Consider the following 17460-nt stretch of genomic DNA (forward strand, 5'->3'; position numbering starts at 1 on the left):
TGCAGTTTAAGAGGTTTAAGCCACAAGTGGTCTTGGGCATGCTGAGCTAGTTGTGCAGTTTGTTTGGATTCTGGCCATAGCATAGAATCCTTGCTTTGCCTCCAGTATTGGCTATATTTATAAAGGAGAAAAAAATCCCTATTTTTAACTGTAGATCTACTATGTTTAGCCAGATATCACTTTAATAAAAAAAAAATACTGTGCAGTCATTCCATCAAATAAGGCATGATATTAATAAAGGCTCTGTCATAAAATGCATGATGAGAAAATTAGAAGCACTGGAGTAATCCTCTTGAGCAGGGCCGGCGCCACGCATGCCCCTGGCCCCAGCACCTGCACACACACACGCATGCATGCAGCCAGGCATGACTGGGCCCATGGGCACCAGCCTGCCCCGGGATGTGGCTCCTACCTGTTTTACCCACCTCTCTGCTGTGTCCTGCTGGTGTGTGTGCTGTGTGCGCAGGACTGCCATCAACTAAGATGGTGGCAGAGGCTTCTCTAAGGGGCTGATACCCCACCGCCATCTTGGTTGATGGTACACATGCGCAATACGCTATACGCACGTGCACATGCCTGCCATCAACCAAGATGGTGGTGGGTGCACCAACCCCTTAAAGAAGCCTATGCCGCCATCTTAGTTGATGGCAGCCCTGCACGCGCAGCAGCAGAAGTCAGGAGAAAGAGGTAGGTGGAGCGAGTGAATGGGCGGTTGGCCTGGAAGCACTCTTCCTGTGATCCACGGCAGGGGAGTGCTACTTCCCCCCCTAAAGAGGGGCCCCTGTGGGCCATGGGGCCCTTGGCCAGGGCCTGACCTGGCCACCCTTTGGTGCCGGCCCTGCTCTTGAGTTCAGTTCAGCATGATTACACAAGTCACTGTTTCAGGCTTGGCTTCTTTAGGCTGTACCTCTGTGATAATTTTCTCAAGGAAATATCATTGCTTATTAGAACAGCGTTTTAGAAGGTCATATTCTTTCCCCCTCTGTCCAGACTGTGCTTCACTTGCATGTTGTTATATTTCCAGTCTTGTCCAGCAGTGAAAGCTTCTTTTTGACCTTACTTGTAATGGGAAGGAGAGACTTTCTTCAGCATCATAAAATACTTGTGCTGCTCCTGCTCAGGAAATAAAACTCTGCAAATTCTATGGAAGTCACTTGGAGGGAATTATGGAAAGGCCCAGGATAGATGATTACGAAGAAGGAACAGCCAGATGCCTATGGGAAGTCCACAAGCAGGACATAAGCACCATTAGAAGAGATGCAAATTTTTATTCTGATGTACTTGTAAGGCTGTCTTCACCAAGCCAACCTATACTTGCCTAAAATTTTATGCTCTACCAGGCTTTCTTTTCTTTTGTTGGTCCAGTCTAGGGATGTTCATTATATGTCAGATACGGGTTGTGCAAACTATAAGTTTAAAGCAGTTAAGTGGGAACCCTAAAGGTCCTTTTTAATATATTGTTGGTTTTTCTCTCATTGATTTATTAGACCCCTTGTTTTAGCCATTAGTCCAGATGCTGGGTAGAATCCAGGAAGAGTTAGCTATAACTAAGACCCCCATTGAAGCCAATAATAGGATTTAGTTGTTGTAACTAACAACAGCATTGCTTCTATTTGCTAGGTGTGCCTTGTTCCAAGAGCACCTAGCGTATTACTTCATCTACAATACTGATCTGCCTCATGTTTTGGGGCTTCTTAGAAAAACAGATTGATAGAAGTGTAATAGATAAACAGTAGATTTCTTTAAATTTGTTTTAAATTCTCTTTAAATTTGAGACAAATGTAGTGGATTGAGGGGAAACACCCACAAACTTTCCTAAGAATATAAGAAAATCCCTGTTGGATCAAACCAAAGGTCTATCTCATCTAGCATTCTGTTCCCACAGTGGACAGCCAGATGCCTATGGGAAGCACTTATCTGCTCATGTTCCCCAACAAATGATATTTGGAGGCATGCAGCCTCTGATATTTGAGCTGGTACATACACATCCTTCACAATCATCTTTGGAGAAAAGCAAATGAAAGGGATTAAACCAAGCACCACACATACTTGCTAACAATGCAAAATATGTTGTGGAGTTGTACAAAGGAAACACTCGCACCCATGGCTTTTAAAAACTTACATATTAATGGTGACCTCTCTCAGAATCTGAAATGATGCACCTCTGTTTCCAGAACATAGAAGCCCCCTTCCTATGTGATCTTCAGCATGGCTTCACTCCTCAGTAATTGTGGGATGCCCCCCTGATTCATGTGGTTGATGTGAAAAGGACTCTCTGCCATTGGATGAAATGATTTGCTGCTTGTTAGGTAGAAGAGTACTTCACAAAAGCCTGAGGTCCGTATCTTTTTGCCATCAGAAGTTGGTGGAATACTTAAGGCCAGTAGTAGGAGTCCAAGTTCCAGAACCTTGTCAGTCAGCAGTTGTACTCTTGGCAGTGACAGTTGAAAAGATATAGGTGAGTTATTGGGGGAGGGAGTGCACACTAGCACCTTTCAGCATACATAAACTGCCCCTATGTTTGCTCCCTGCTTCCTTCTGTCTTGGTGCTTGGGCTAACCAGTTCACAGAGTCTTGTTGGTCCATGGTCTTTCTTGCAACACAGTGCTTGTCCTTTATCTGTTGTTGCCGTGGTGATAGGGAGAGCCCTGAGCCATGCTGGGTCAGTGGGTAGAAGAGGAACTGTGGGGAAGAACTGGCATGGGGATGGGGGCAGGAGGGAGAGATTGGGTGAGGAAAGCTGGTGGGGTGGATGTGGATTTGACTTAGGGGAAACGAATGGAGGACTGCTTTTAAAAAGCTTGTACTGTTTTGAGGAAGGATACAGATGGAGAGGTTAGATCTAGAAGCATCATTTGTTCCTGTCTAAATATTTTTGTGTGTAATCATCATATGGATCTTGGATTTTAATCTGATCTTAAGTTAGAGCTGTCCCTTTGAAGGAGTGCTCATCCCTTTTGAAATAATGTTGAATGCTGATCAGAAGCAAGGAGCCACGACATTTTGTTATGGCAAAATTCACTGGGTCTGCTGTGACCCCTGCTGGAGGAGAGGTGGACTGATGAGAACAAAGTGGAGGAGGACTTAGAGTGGGTTGGTCAAGCCAGTGAAGGGCCGAGGGGGGAGTTAGAAGGTGGCCCAGCTCTGGACCAGAGCTTGGAAAAGTTACTTTTTTGAACTACAACTCCCATCAGCCCCGGCCATCATGGCCACTGGATTGGGCTGATGGGAGTTATAGTTCAAAAAAGTAACTTTTCCAAGCTCTGCTCTGGACTTTGACAGTTCAACCCCAGCAGCTCCAGATATCCCTGTGGAAAGTCAACCTGACCAACTAGCTGCTGGAAAAAACAAACTTGGCCTGCCCAAGATGCATGTTTTCAGCCTGCTGTGCTTAAACTACTCCACTTAAGGAAAGGTGGGCATGGTCAATTAAACACATAGAGCAAACCTAGAATTTTGCTAGAATATATTTCGCCTCCTACTGTTTTATCTTGTGCAAACTGAGACTCTCCTCGTGTCCATTAGAAACTATTATGCAGAACAGTCAGTGCCGTTATTCCACAATTGTTTTTGGAGCCTTTTTTTAGTTTTGCAAAGTGTTGCTGTACTTCACGTATTCAGGGAAACAGAAGCAAAAGAAAATGATTTACTATAGGAAACTTCACTAAAATTGCAAAGTAAATAAAACATTTAAAGTGACTATCTGAACTCTATTAACTATCCTTCTATTGTTGTTTCCTCCCTGCTAAAACAAGATCAGCACAACACATGTCCTGTTTCTGTTATTTGGGCTGGTTGCAGGTGTTGCTACCACTCACCATATGCTCAGAGGCACATGTTACCCAATTCTTCCAAGCTACACAGGAAGTGGATTGGACTGTGAAAGACCAGCCCAAATTGTGTATGCATTTTGACAAATGTGTAAAATGGAATGGACTGCCTTCAAGTCAATTCTGACTTATGGCGACCCTATGAATAGTGTTTTCATGCTAAGTGGTATTCATTGCCTCCCTCTGAGGCTGAGAAGTAGTGACTGGCCCAAGGTCACCCAGGGAGCTTCATGGCTGTGTGGGGATTTGAACCCTGGTCTCCCAGGTCATAATCCTAGGATAGGTAAAACTGGCCATGGGGGAGGGGGGAAAGGAGGGGATTGGAAGGGGATGGGGAGGGGCAGGGAGGGGGGAAGGAAGGAGGAGGGAAGGGGTAAGAGGGAGGGGATATGAAGGAAGAGGAGGGGAGGACAGGTGTGACCGTTTGCATGCTTTTTGACTTCAGCGGTATTTACTCCTGTGCAATCATGCTTACGATAGGTGAAACTCACCTGGGGGAGGAGCGGAGGGGGAGGAGTGCAGAAATGGGAGGGGGAGGGAGAAGGAGGGGAGGAGATTGGGTTGGTGGGCACTGGGCAGGGGGGAAGCCCCTTTCCTTTCCAAAAGGAAAACATTGTGAACAATATCATTCATTTTCAGCATTTCCCCAACTTTTTTATTCTACAGCAGGCACATGTAGCTTCCCACCCATATTTAAACCAAAACTGTCCCTGGCCACATCCACACCAGACTTTTATTTCACTTTAGACAGTTATGGCTTCTCCCAAAGAATCCTGGGAAGTGTAGTTAGTGAAGGGTGCTGGGAGTTGTTAGGAGATGCCGTTCCCCCACAGAGCTTCAATCAGAGCAGCTGACTGTTAAACCACTCTGGCCACTGGAGCTCTGTCAGTGAAATAGGAGTCTCCTCCCAGCACCACAAACTACACTTCCCAGGATTCTTTCGGGGAAGCCATGGCTGTCTCACATGAAATAAAGGTCTGGTGTGGGTATGTCCCTCTGAGTAGGCAAGCCCAGCAGCTGTGAGTCTGCCTTTTAGAATACTGACAGTTGTTCTTACTGAGCATGCCTAACATTATCATTGAGTTCAATGCAAAATTTCTTAAATTAATTAAAAATCAGCCAGGCATTTTTTAAAACTTTTAAACTGCAGAAGATGAAGGTCAGAGTATGGGTCGGTAATAGGATTACAGGTCCTCTGTGAACATGGCTGATTTTTAATGAATTTCAACAGACAGACAAAAAGTCCAAAAGGGGTCTGTTCTCTCTCTCTCCCTCCCTCCCTCCCTCCCTCCCTCCACTTTGAACTCTCGATTCTCTCTGACTGTTTTGTGTATCACTATGAAAATTTAGAGGGTTGTTAAGCAAGCATTTCTGAGTTCATGACTATAAGTTTTGTAAGGTTTTGTTTTGAAATGAGCTTATGGGAAGCATCAGAATGGTATGGGGGAATATTTTCAATTTAACATTGCAGCATGCGAAAATTCCATGTTGACTACTGTATACAGCAACTCTCGTGGCTGTATAACAGGGGTGGCCACTCTGTGGGTCTCCAGATGCTGCTGAACTACAGCTCCCAGCAGTCTCAGCCAACACAGCTCATGGTCAGGGATGATGGGAGCTGTAGTTCAGCAGCATCTGGAGAGCCACAGAGTGGCCACCCGTGCTGTATAATGAACAGAGCGCAGATGATTCTTTCCCACTCTGGGAGAGGTAGCAACTTTCAACTACCTGTGAGATCAAGAAAGTCCAGATTTTTCTGTAGTTTAAGTCTTTATGAGACTGTCTAAAATAAGGTGGGGCAAAGCTGTGGCCCTCCAGATGCTGTTGGGTTACATCTCCCATCATCCTTGATCGTTGGCCATGCTGGATGAGGCTAAAGGGAGCTGGAGTCCAGCAACAGCTAGAGCAGCCTTTCCCAACCTTTGGGTCCCCAAATGTTGCTAGACTACAATTCCCATCAACGCCAGCCAGCATGGCCAATGGTCAGGAATTACGGGAATTGTAGTCCAGCAACATCTGGGGACCCAAAGGTTGGGAAAGGCTGAGCTAGAGGGCCAAAGGTTCCCCATCCCTGATCTAATTCTGTGGAAGGGGTCTTCTCATGTCGGACTATTGTACTCTCTCATCTCCTTCCTCTTTCTCTTGTTATCCTTTAATTTCAGCCATTTCTACCACCTTCTGTTCCATTACACTAGATGTTGTTGGACTATAGCTTCTATCATCACTGACCATTGGTTAAGCTGGCTGGGTTGATGGGAGTTAGTGTCCAATAACATCTCAGAGGACTACAGGTCTCCCATCCCTGCTCTACACCATGCTGTCTGCACATATTAGTGTTCTATACTTATTTTTGCAGCGGTTGGAGAGGGGAGAATGAGAGAAATATCTGGGATCTAGTTTGCTCGTGGTGATCGGTTGCTTTTAGCTTCAGGCATTTCCTCCTATGCATAGGTTTGTCTGGAGAAAACCTTGTACGAATCAAACTGTCAACAAAAAGTGCAGATGTCACTGAGGAAAAAACTTTAGGCTGACCCTGCATGCAGCCCAGTTAATGTTGACAACCTGAAATCAGGAGGGATGATGAGAGAGCATGTAGAAAAAGCATCTGATTCTAGTCACAAGGCTTTGGATGGGGAGTATAGGTAGCTTAATGCTGCCCTCACCATAGGTCCAAATTTAACTGTGATCATGCCAGTTATATAGCAATATTATTGGCTTTATTTTATGTATTTTATCATATATATAAAACTGTTTTTCCCATTGTTTTCTTGGATGATTAGGTTCGTGATGCAGCAATAAATAGCCTAGTAGAAATCTACAGACATGTAGGTGAACGTGTAAGGGCCGATCTCAGCAAAAAAGGATTGCCACAGTCTCGGTGAGTGAAGAAATTTCTCTCTCTCTCTGATGTACTTGTTTTGGGCTCCAATTAGGCTTCTGCTGCTGCTAAAATGTGAACATCCTCTGTAGGCTGGCTGAATGTTCTAGCTATTTGGACCTTGAGGAAAATGTTCCCTAGTGTTCAAAAGCCAGGAACAAATCAAAATGATAATAGTTAAAGAATGTTGTTGTTTTGCTGAATTGAGTATCATTTGTACATTATGTATTTTGTCTGATAGTCTGACAATCATACTGCAGTAAACCAACATCTATATCTAACTGAAGGTTTTTTCTTTCCCCTCTTAAAATTAGGAGGCTTCAGTTTATGCCAGTGAAATTTTGCCAAAGTCTTTATTCTTAGTTGGGTGTTTTGCAATTTGGATGACTCAATTGCTATCTTCCCCTTTTCAAACCAGGTTGAACATAATTTTTACAAAATTCGATGAGGTCCAGAAATCAGGAACCATGATCCAGGGATCAGGTGGTGAGTAGATATATTACACTTTTTTTTTTGCTTTCAAATAAGATGAAATCAGTGCTTAAAGAAAAGCTGTGTGTGCTGGGACTTTCATTCTGTTTCCTGACTCCTAACAGAGCAGAGGAGAGGGAGCTGTCTCAGTTGGTCTACAGGTGAGGACATATAAGCAAGCCAGCTTTCAGAGAGCAAGCGAACAGAGCGAGTGAACAGGGAGAGCAAACAGGAGTTTGACAAAGGAGTTCAACGGGGGAGGTCCCTAACCCCCCCCCCCAAAACCACAAATTACTAATTCACCTTGTACAGGTCACTGCATACCAGTGGGACTCTCAAGTTTACCCTGTAGTAGGACAGGACAAAGCACAGGCCACTCCAAAACAAGTAGTTAGAAAGAAACAAAAGATAGAAGAGAGTATGAACGGGAAGGATACTCCAGTGGTACTGACCTGCAAGGTGTGTGCCATGTTTGTTTTCTTGCCTGAGAACAACATGGCATACATGTGCAACAAGTGCAAGCTCATGGCATTTTTGGGAGAAAAAGTGAGAGGCCTGGAATGGCGGGTGGCCACACTGAGAACTATAAGAGAAGATGAAGAGTTCTTAGACAGAACACTGGAACAACAACAGCAAAGAGAGGAGGAGGTGGAGGAGCAACAGCATGTGGTAGCAGAAGAGGAGACTGCTTTGGAGAGGAACAACGAAGTGGAGGAAACTCTGTGGGAAAGGGTGATAGTTAGGAGCAGAAGAGCTAGAAGACACCCTTCACCAGTGGAACTATGGAACCGCTTTCAACCACTCGAGGATGAGACTGGAGGACAGCCTGTGGTGGAAGAATTACAGGAGATCCCGTGCAACAACAAGCAAGAGGCTGAAGCCCGGTCAAGTGGGGCGAGGTTTCATTGGCCCTGCAACAAGAAGAAGAGAAGAGTACTAGTAGTGGGAGACTCCCTACTGCGTGGGATCAAAACCCAAGTATGCAGAGAAGATCTGTGGACTCGCCAGGTATGCTGTCTACCAGGAGGATGGAGAGATGTGATAGAAGGGTTGCCATCACTCATCAAGCCCACTGACAGGTATCCCTTTCTCCTCATCCATGTGGGAACAAATGATACTGCCAAATGGAGCTACGAAGAAATCACATCAGACTTTGAAGCTCTGGGAAGGAAACTCAAGGACTTTGGGGCCCAGATAGTTCTTTCATCCATCCTTCCAGTACTTAGAAGAGGAGTAGAAAGGGAAAGAAAAATACTCCATGTGAATGAATGGCTACGAAGGTGGTGCCAATGTGAGAGATTTGGATTCTGGGACCACGGGCTATGCTTCCTGGAAGATGGATTGCTGGCAAGTGATGGGTTGCATGTCACAAGGACTGGGAAGAATGTGTTTGGCCACAGCATGGAGAAGTTCATCAGGAGGGCTTTAAACTGAATCCTAAGGGGGAGGGAGACTTAACTTGGTGGTAACGACTGATGAAGGCTTGTGCACAGCAACGGGAACAGAGAGATCGGCTGTAATAGGGACCAGTGACAGTCCTCAGAAAAATGTAGTAAGGAAGCCAAGCCATAAATCACATGGTCTTTGATGCCTGTATACTAATGTGCAGAGCATGGGAAATAAGCAGGATGAACTTAATCCAGGAGGGCAATTAAGACTTGATAGGTATAACTGAAACTTGGTGGGTTGACTCCCATGACTGGAATACAGCAATTGAAGGATATAACTTGTTCAAAAATAACAAAAGAAATAAAAAGGGAGGTGGAGTCGCGCTATATGTTAAAAATATATATCCCTGCACAGAAATACAGGAAGATGAGCTTGGTAGTTCCACCGAGAGTATCTGGATTAAAATTAATGGGGCAAGTAATAAAAGGAATGTGGTTATTGGAGTCTATTACCGACCACCCAATCAAGGAGAAGACGATGTAACTTTTGAAAAGCAAATTGCCAATGTTTCGAGGAGGCATGATGTAGTAGTAATGGGGCATTTCAATTATCCTGATATCTGTTGGGAGACAAATTCTGCTAAGCATGGCCCCTCCAAGAAATTTCTGACTGGTATTGGAGATAACTTCCTCCTACAGAAAGTGGAGGAAGCAACCAGAGGATCAGCTATCCTGGACTTGATTCTAACCAATAGAGATGATTTGGTGGATGAAGTGGCAGTTACGGGAACTCTGGGGGAAAGAGACCACACCATACTTGAATTCTTGATTTTAACAAGCAAAAGCTGAGAGTAGCCATATGCGTACCCTGGACTTCAGGAAAGCAGATTTTAATAAACTCAAGACAATTGTAAGTACCATTCCATGGCAAGCCATTTTGGCATGAGGCCTAGTAGTTTTCCATCAAGTCTGAAAGTTTTGAAAGTTAAGAGGAGTTATGTCTTTGCCCAGTCTGGGAACAGACAGTGAAGGTCGTTGTTATGGTAACCATCAAGATATAGACTGGGAAAGTTCTAACAGAGTCTGTGAGTTGTGTCCTTCTGCATCATGCCTCTGACCTGAGAGGCTGTCTTACTTTTGCTTTCGGAGAGAAATGTGCTGTAGAGCTAGAGGAGGGGGGGGAACTGCTGAAAAGCCTTAATGTCTTAATAAAGACTCTTAACATGCTCTAATGCTCTGAAGAAGTTTCTTGCTCAACTTAACTCCAATGTAATGTATGCTGTTTCACGCAACAACGCACACACGCCAACAGGGGTTATGGGCCCAGATCCACAGCGCATTACACGGGAGTAAGTTGCTGGTCTGGACGGCAGACGGAGTTCCAGAGAGGGCAGCTTGATTGATTGTACCAGACGGAGGTGAGCAACATGGCTGTAAACCTGTCTGGGGGAGGCTTGCCGATGGAACGGCTTAATGAAAAGAATTATGGCAGCTGGAAGCTGAGGATGCGGGCTTTGCTGATAACAGAGTATTTATGGGACATTATAGATGAACCACCCCCGGCGGTATTGACCGCGGCCTGGAAGCGTCGAGACCAGAGGGCGCAGGTGTTTATAATCTTGGCTCTATCGGATTCTCAACTGATGTGTGTGAGAGATGAGCCGTCGGCTAAACAGATGTGGGACGCGTTGCAGGATTTGTCCCAGGAATGGCAGCGGAGGCAGGAGGCACAGAGAGCCGAGCTGCTGGAAGCTGTCAGAAGCAAAGAGGCAAACAGTGCTGAGGAAAAGCTGACCCAAGAATGGCAGCGGAGACAGGAGGCGAAAAGAGCCGAGTCGATGGAAGCTGTCAGGAGGCAATGCCGAAGGATTATAAACAGGAGCAGCAACAAAGGCTGAAGGCTTGTTTTGTTTGCGGAGATCGACGGCATCTACAGCGGCAATGTCCAGTCAAGCGAAACTCCAGGGACGGAGGCTTGAAGCAGGGAAGTGTGAACTTTGTTTGTAAACAGAAGTCTCAAGATTTACGACCTATTAATTGGCTTCTTGACAGTGGGGCAAGCCATATATTAATTAAAGACAGACGTTTGTTTTACACTTCAGAAAATGTGCAAGATTTTGTGCACCTTGCTGATGGATCATGGAAATCTGTGGAAGCTAAAGGTCTGGTGAAGTTTGACAAGCTTGGGATAATGTCAGATTGTTTGTTTGTTCCGGAATTGGCTCATAACATATTGTCAGTGAGCAAACTGGTGAGTTGTAATTATTCAATTTTGTTCCACAAAGACCAATGTTATATAATGAGGGGAGATCAAGTGTGTTTGCAGGGAAGCCTTAATGATTCACAGTATGTAATAAAGAGCAGTCAAGCAGGGTGTGCTGTGTTAAATGCTGAGGCACAGGTACATCAGGGCTGCGTCCATGAATGGCATCAAAGGCTGGGGCATGCAAACCTTGACACGATAAAGAAAACCCCTTTGCACAGTGAAAACATGCGTTTAAAAGATTGTGGACAGTTAATGGATTGTGATGCATGTAATCAAGCTAAAATGACTATTGCACCAATAAACCGGGAGGCTGAGAGAACCACAACAGCTCCCTACCAGCTAGTTCATGTTGATTTATCAGGGCCAATAAATGCTTCACGAGGAGGTGCGAAATTCTTCATGGTACTGGTAGATGATTTTTCAAGATTTTGTCATGTTTTTCTGTTAAAGCATAAAAGTGAAGCTGAGCAGAAGCTGAAACTGTTCATTAAGAGAATCGAAACTCAACACGGCGTCACGGTGGGGGCTATACACTCAGGCCAGGGAGAAGAATTCATGGGTAAAGCATTGCATGAAGTGCTGGCAAGTAAGAAAATAGCACTTAAACCTTCCACCGGGGTTGCAGAGAACAAAAACAGGGTGCTTGAGGAAGCAATGAGAGCCATGCTGATGGATTGCAGTTTAGGGAATTCTTTCTGGGCAGAAGCAATTCTTTATGCGAATTATATTCACAACAGGGTGTTACACAGTGCACTTGGAATGTCTCCTTATGAGAAACTTACTGGCAGAAAGCCTAAAATAGAACACATTCAAAAATTCGGGGCAAGGTGCTGGATCCACATTCCACAGGGAAAAAGGAGGGGCAAGCTTGCGCCCAGAGCACAGCAAGGTTTTGTTTTGGGATTTCAGAATGCATATTTCAGAGTTTGGTGTCCAGAAACACAGCAGTTAATTCTGAGCAGAAGCATTAAAGTCTCAGAAAAGCCTTGGGATCAAAGGCAGACAGTTATTCTTACAGGAACAGATGACACACAAGCACGAACACAATCACAGACATTTAAGCCAAATCTTGACATTAAAGTGGAAGGCACACAAATACCTCTCAGAGATGCTTTGAATGAGCTCATTTGTGCAAAACGCAGTAGAAATAAGAAACGCAAGGCTGAGGAAATGGAATTGGCTGATCAGGCTGTACCAAGTATAAGCAGCTCAGATGGAGGAGCTGAGAGGGCAGAAGTTCCAGCTTTAAGACGCTCTACAAGAGCAAATTTAGGCAAACCGCCTGAAAGATTTACCGTGGGATTAATAACAAGTCCTGGAATGAATAAAGTTGTAGATATGGATCCTGAGACACTTTATTTGACATGTGTTCAACCAAAGTTTGAGTGAATAAAGTTTTGAACTGTACTGAGATGTAATTTTGAACTGTACTGAGATGTAATTTTGAACTGTACTGAACTGCAAATGTATGATGCAATGTACTGAAATGTATTGCAAGAGTTATTGTAGAAATGTATTACTGTATGACTATGTATTGTGGAGATGTATTGTTGAGATTTCTTTGTCATTGACAGACATGATGAGAAAAAGGGGGGCTTGTTGGCATGAGGCCTAGTAGTTTTCCATCAAGTCTGAAAGTTTTGAAAGTTAAGAGGAGTTATGTCTTTGCTCAGTCTGGGAACGGACAGTGAAGGTCATTGTTATGGTAACCATCAAGATATAGACTGGGAAAGTTCTAACAGAGTCTGTGAGTTGTGTCCTTCTGCATCATGCCTCTGACCTGAGAGGCTGTCTTACTTTTGCTTTCGGAGAGAAATGTGCTGTAGAGCTAGAGGGGGGGGGGAACTGCTGAAAAGCCTTAATGTCTTAATAAAGACTCTTAACATGCTCTAATGCTCTGAAGAAGTTTCTTGCTCAACTTAACTCCAACGTAATGTATGCTGTTTCACGCAACAACGCACACACGCCAACAAGCCACCCTAATGAGAGAAGGAGTCCAAGATGGGTGGGAGTTTCTAAAAAAAGGAAATTCTAAAAGCGCAATGGCAAGCAATTCCAACAAGGAAAAAGGGGGAGAAACAACAGAAGAAGCCAATGTGGCTTCACAAAAAGCTTAGAGATGACATGAAAACAAAAAAGGACACATACAGGAAGTGGAAAGAAGGCCAGGCCGCAAAGGAAGAGTACAGGCAGGTATCACGGAATTGCAGGGATGGCACCAGGAAGGCTAAAGCTGAGAATGAGCTGAGGCAAAAGCAACAAAAAAGCTTTCTTCAGGTATGTCCATAGTAAAAGACAGAGAAAAGAAATGGTGGCACAGCTACTCAGTGAGGATGGCAAAATAACAGATGACAAAGAAACGGCAGAAGTGCTCGATTCCTACTTTGGCTCAGTCTTCTCCCAAAAAAGGATCTGTGACCTCCTGGGAAACATGAAGTAGAAGGGGCAGGATTGGAGCTTGAGCTTGATAGACAAACGGTCAAGGAATACCTAATCACTTTGAACGAGTTCAAATCGGCAGGGCCCGATAGACTGCATCCTAGAGTATTGAAGGAAATGGCTGAAGAACTCTCAGAACTGCTGTCTATTATCTTTGTGAAATCATGGAGGACTGGTGAAGTGCCGAATGACTGGAGGAGAGCTAATGTTGTCCCTATTTTCAACAAAGTGAAAAAGGAGGAACCGGGGAATTACAGACCAGTCAGCCTAACATCAATCCCTGGAAAAACTCTGGAGCAGATTATAAAGCAGTCAGTCTGTAAGCACCTTGAAAACAATGCAGTGATTACTAAGGGCCAACATGGATTTATGAAGAACAAATCCTGCCAAACTAATCTTATCTAATTTTTTACCAGGTAACCTCCTTTGTAGACTGTGGGAATGCTGTGGACATAATATACCTCGATTTCAGCAAAGCTTTTGACAAAGTGCCCCATGATATTCTGATTAGCAAGTTAGCTAAATGTGGGCTGGATGGAACAACTATCAGGTGGATTCACAGTTGACTCCAGAATCGTACTCAAAGAGTGCTTATCAACGGTTCCTTCTCAAACTGGGCAGAAGTAACAAGTGGGGTACCACAGGGCTCGGTCCTCGGCCCAGTGCTCTTCAACATTTTTATTAACGACTTGGATGAGGAGGTACAGAGCATGCTTATCAAATTTGCAGATATACAAAATTGGGGGGGCATGCTAATACCATGGAAGATAGAAACAAAATTCAAAGAGACCTTGATAGGCTGGAGCATTGGGCTGAAAACAACAGAATGAAATTCAACAGGGATAAATGCAAAGTTCTACACTTAGGGGAAAAAAACCAAATGCACAGTTATAAGATGGGGGATACTTGGCTCAGCAATACGACATGTGAGAAGGAATTTGGAATTGTCGTTCATCACAAGCTGAATATGAGTCAACAGTGTGATGTGGCTGCAAAAAAGGCAAATGCTATATTAGGCTGCATTAACAGAAGTATAGTTTCCAAATCATGTGAAGTATTAGTTCCCCTCTATTCAGCACTGGTTAGGCCTCATCTCGAATACTGCATCCAGTTCTGGTCTCCACACTTCAAGAAGGATGCAGACAAACTGGAACAGCTTCAGAGGAGGGCAACAAGGATGATCATGGGACTGGAAACAAAGCCCTATGAGGAGAGACTGAAGGTTGTCACATAGAGGAGGGCCGGGATCTCTTCTCGATCGTCCCAGAGTGCAGGACACGGAATAATGGGCTCAAGTTGCAGGAAACCAGATTTCAACTGGACATCAGGAAAAACTTCCTAACTGTCAGAGCCATACGACAATGGAATCAATTACCTAGAGAGATAGTGGGCTCTCCGACACTGGAGGCCTTCAAGAGGCAGCTGGACAGCCATCTGTCGGGAATGCTTTGATTTGGATTCCTGCCTTGAGGAGGGGGTTGGACTTGATGGCCTTGTAGGCCCCTTCCAACTCTACTATTCTATGATTCTATGCAGCAATTTTCATATATTAATTTTGTAAAAACATGAATGTCTTAATCCATAATTTACTCATGTGGTTTCTCCTCCCTGTTCCCTTCCTTGTTCCACTTAATGAGTTACTCCATGGCTTTTGGTGAACCATAGTTTGCCATGCCATCTAAACTGGAAAACAATATTTTGTTCTTGCCCTACAAAACAGATTCAAGCTGGTCCATAGACAGCTTAGTTTCAACAACTCCACAGCATCAAGTGTTTCAAAATTATTTAGTCCAGTTTGTAATTATTTTCATTGTTTAGTAGTTAAGAAAAGCTTAAGTTAAAAAAGATTTTAGGCTTTGGTTTGGTTTATGAGAGTAGCTCAATGAAACCTATAGTAAAATATTTTGCTAACTTATTTAGAATCTTATCATACTACTATTAGTTTTCTTCTTGTGTTGGGCTTGGCAGAGAGATTGCCCTATATAACATCCATATAGTAATTTGGAGAATATCTAGCTGGTTTGCTGTCTGTGTGCCTGTAGCCCTAGAACTGCAGGACAAATATGATCCATAGGCTTCAGTCCCTGATATACACATTCTGCATTAGTTCCCATCAGTTGGGCAGCACAACAAAATGTTCTATGGCAGGGGAGATCAGGGCTAACTTCCCTCTCTAATCCCCCCCATGCTTCCTGTGCCCATGGAGTCAATTAGGACATCAGCACCTCAGCCACCCCTCTGTTTAGCAAGGAAAACCCCCACTCAAACACAGGGACAGAAGCAAAAGCTCTTATCCCCATGAAAGGGAGCTGGTAGGTGTGCATGAGTCCAGAAGACCTCATGTCTTAGGCTCAGTGGCTGAAGGCAAGATGCATTCATCTCCAGGGCTAAGGCTACTCAGACTCCTGGGATAACATTAAAGCTCGTTACTTCTATTCTTTGCCCCTGAAGCCATCCAATTTGGCTTTAAGAACTCGGAGGTCGACTCTCTCTCTCTCTCTCTCTCTCTCTCTGTCTCTCTCTCTCTCTCTCTCTCTCTCAACCTTTTTTAGACTATTAAAGGTCATATAGTTTAAAGAAGATATGGAAAACCTTTGACCCTCCAGATGTTGTTGGACTTTGGTTCCCATCCTGTCTGACCATTGGATGCACTGGCTGGGGCAGGTGGGAACTGGAGTCCAGCAACAGAAGACTGAACAGAAAGAAACTTAAGCATGGAAATTCCTGCACCACACACATACTTGTAGGCATATCCATTTGCATTTTACCTTATCATGCATTACACACACATATATAACATTAAAAACTATAACACCATCACAGATGCCCGCGTGCACACACACCCAAACACACAAAATGTATTTTTTCTGTTTTCCTCATCCTCCCCTACTCCTAGCTTTGGGCTGGAGCACAGCCACACATCTCCCCCCCCCACTCCCCACCCCTTTCTTTGCTTCTGGGTTGAGAATTAGACCCTTGTTAATGCCTTCTCCCACAAAAACAGATGTCCCTAGGAGCTAATCAGCATGAAAGGGGAGTGTGTTAGCTACTAAAAATAGTGTTCTCAGTGGCTAAGTCATCTCCTTTCATTTTGACTAGCTCCAATCAGCAGGAAAGGACAAGGAAGCATGTTATAAGACCCTTCTCAGTGGCCAACACACTCCTTTCATGCTGATTGGCTCATAGGATGCTGGAGACATAGGGATCCTGCTGGGACCTGACTCCCAAAAAAGAAGGGGTCTATCACACACACCCCAACACCCTGGACATCTACACCCCTGGTGGACAGTGACCAAAACAGAAGTGAGTATAATGGGGCAGTTCCTAAGTGAAACCTTTAGCTCCTAAAAAACAAATACTGGATATGTTCAGACTGCATGTTTTTCAGATATATTAACTGAATGTTCTGTAAATATTTAAAAGACAAACTGCACCATAATCTTTCCAGTAGTAATATCCTACATTTCTCATATTTGTTGCTGATATTCACCACTGTTTGTGTTGTGACAGTTTGTTTTGCTGTAACATTGAAAATGAAAGTTCATTGAACTTGATCTTCTGAACCTCTCAGTGCTCTGATTGACATCAAGTAGCAAGTAGGTGTTGCTTTGCTTAATGAAGAAATATTTTGCCATTAGACATAGTTGACTTTGAAGGAACAGTTGTGGACTTTTAGGCATCCATGACCACTGTAAGTCTATTCCAGATCATAGCTGCTTTTATACATGAGGCAAGCATTGAGGTTGATGTCTTCCACTTTCCTGGGGCCAGGTGTTGTAATTGCATTGTAACCGTTGGAATATATCGATCCTCACACTTTTACATTCCTATTAGAATAGCAGGCCAGTTAGCTTGATCTATCCCTGGAGGCTTATGGGATCATGTTTTTTTCTTCAAAACTCATTGGGGAGGGTTCTGGTGACATTCAAGGTCACCTTGGTGAAGGGGTGGCTGACTTGAGAAAAAGCAGTTTTCCTTTGGCCATCAGTGCAGGAGAACATGGGTGTTTCTCCCCTCGGCATTAGCTCATGATCCCCTGGTCTGTGAAGAACATGAAGAATGTGTGTGTGGAGCAGTGCTCAACTCAGGCAATACTGACTAATTGTAGAAGATGTTTCTGTAACACGGTGAAAGCGCCTTTTGCTCTCTTTGGTACCTATTGAATTGAATCAGACTTATGTTTGATCA

The 17460-nt window shown here is 44.1% G+C and overlaps 1 protein-coding gene across 9 annotated transcripts in view; it reads left to right on the forward strand.

Annotated features, from left to right (window-relative positions):
• CLASP1 (cytoplasmic linker associated protein 1) overlaps positions 1-17460 on the forward strand; it is a 311886-nt gene that overhangs the window by 95290 nt on the left and 199136 nt on the right. For all 9 annotated transcript variants that reach the window (XM_061609140.1, XM_061609147.1, XM_061609143.1 and 6 more), the window contains 2 exons: positions 6611-6708; positions 7127-7194. In XM_061609140.1, the coding sequence (XP_061465124.1) occupies positions 6611-6708; positions 7127-7194 (166 nt within the window). The remainder of the gene's footprint in view (positions 1-6610; positions 6709-7126; positions 7195-17460) is intronic.

The sequence above is a fragment of the Rhineura floridana genome, chromosome 2, assembly GCF_030035675.1.
Source record: "Rhineura floridana isolate rRhiFlo1 chromosome 2, rRhiFlo1.hap2, whole genome shotgun sequence".
Classification (NCBI taxonomy): domain Eukaryota; kingdom Metazoa; phylum Chordata; class Lepidosauria; order Squamata; family Rhineuridae; genus Rhineura; species Rhineura floridana.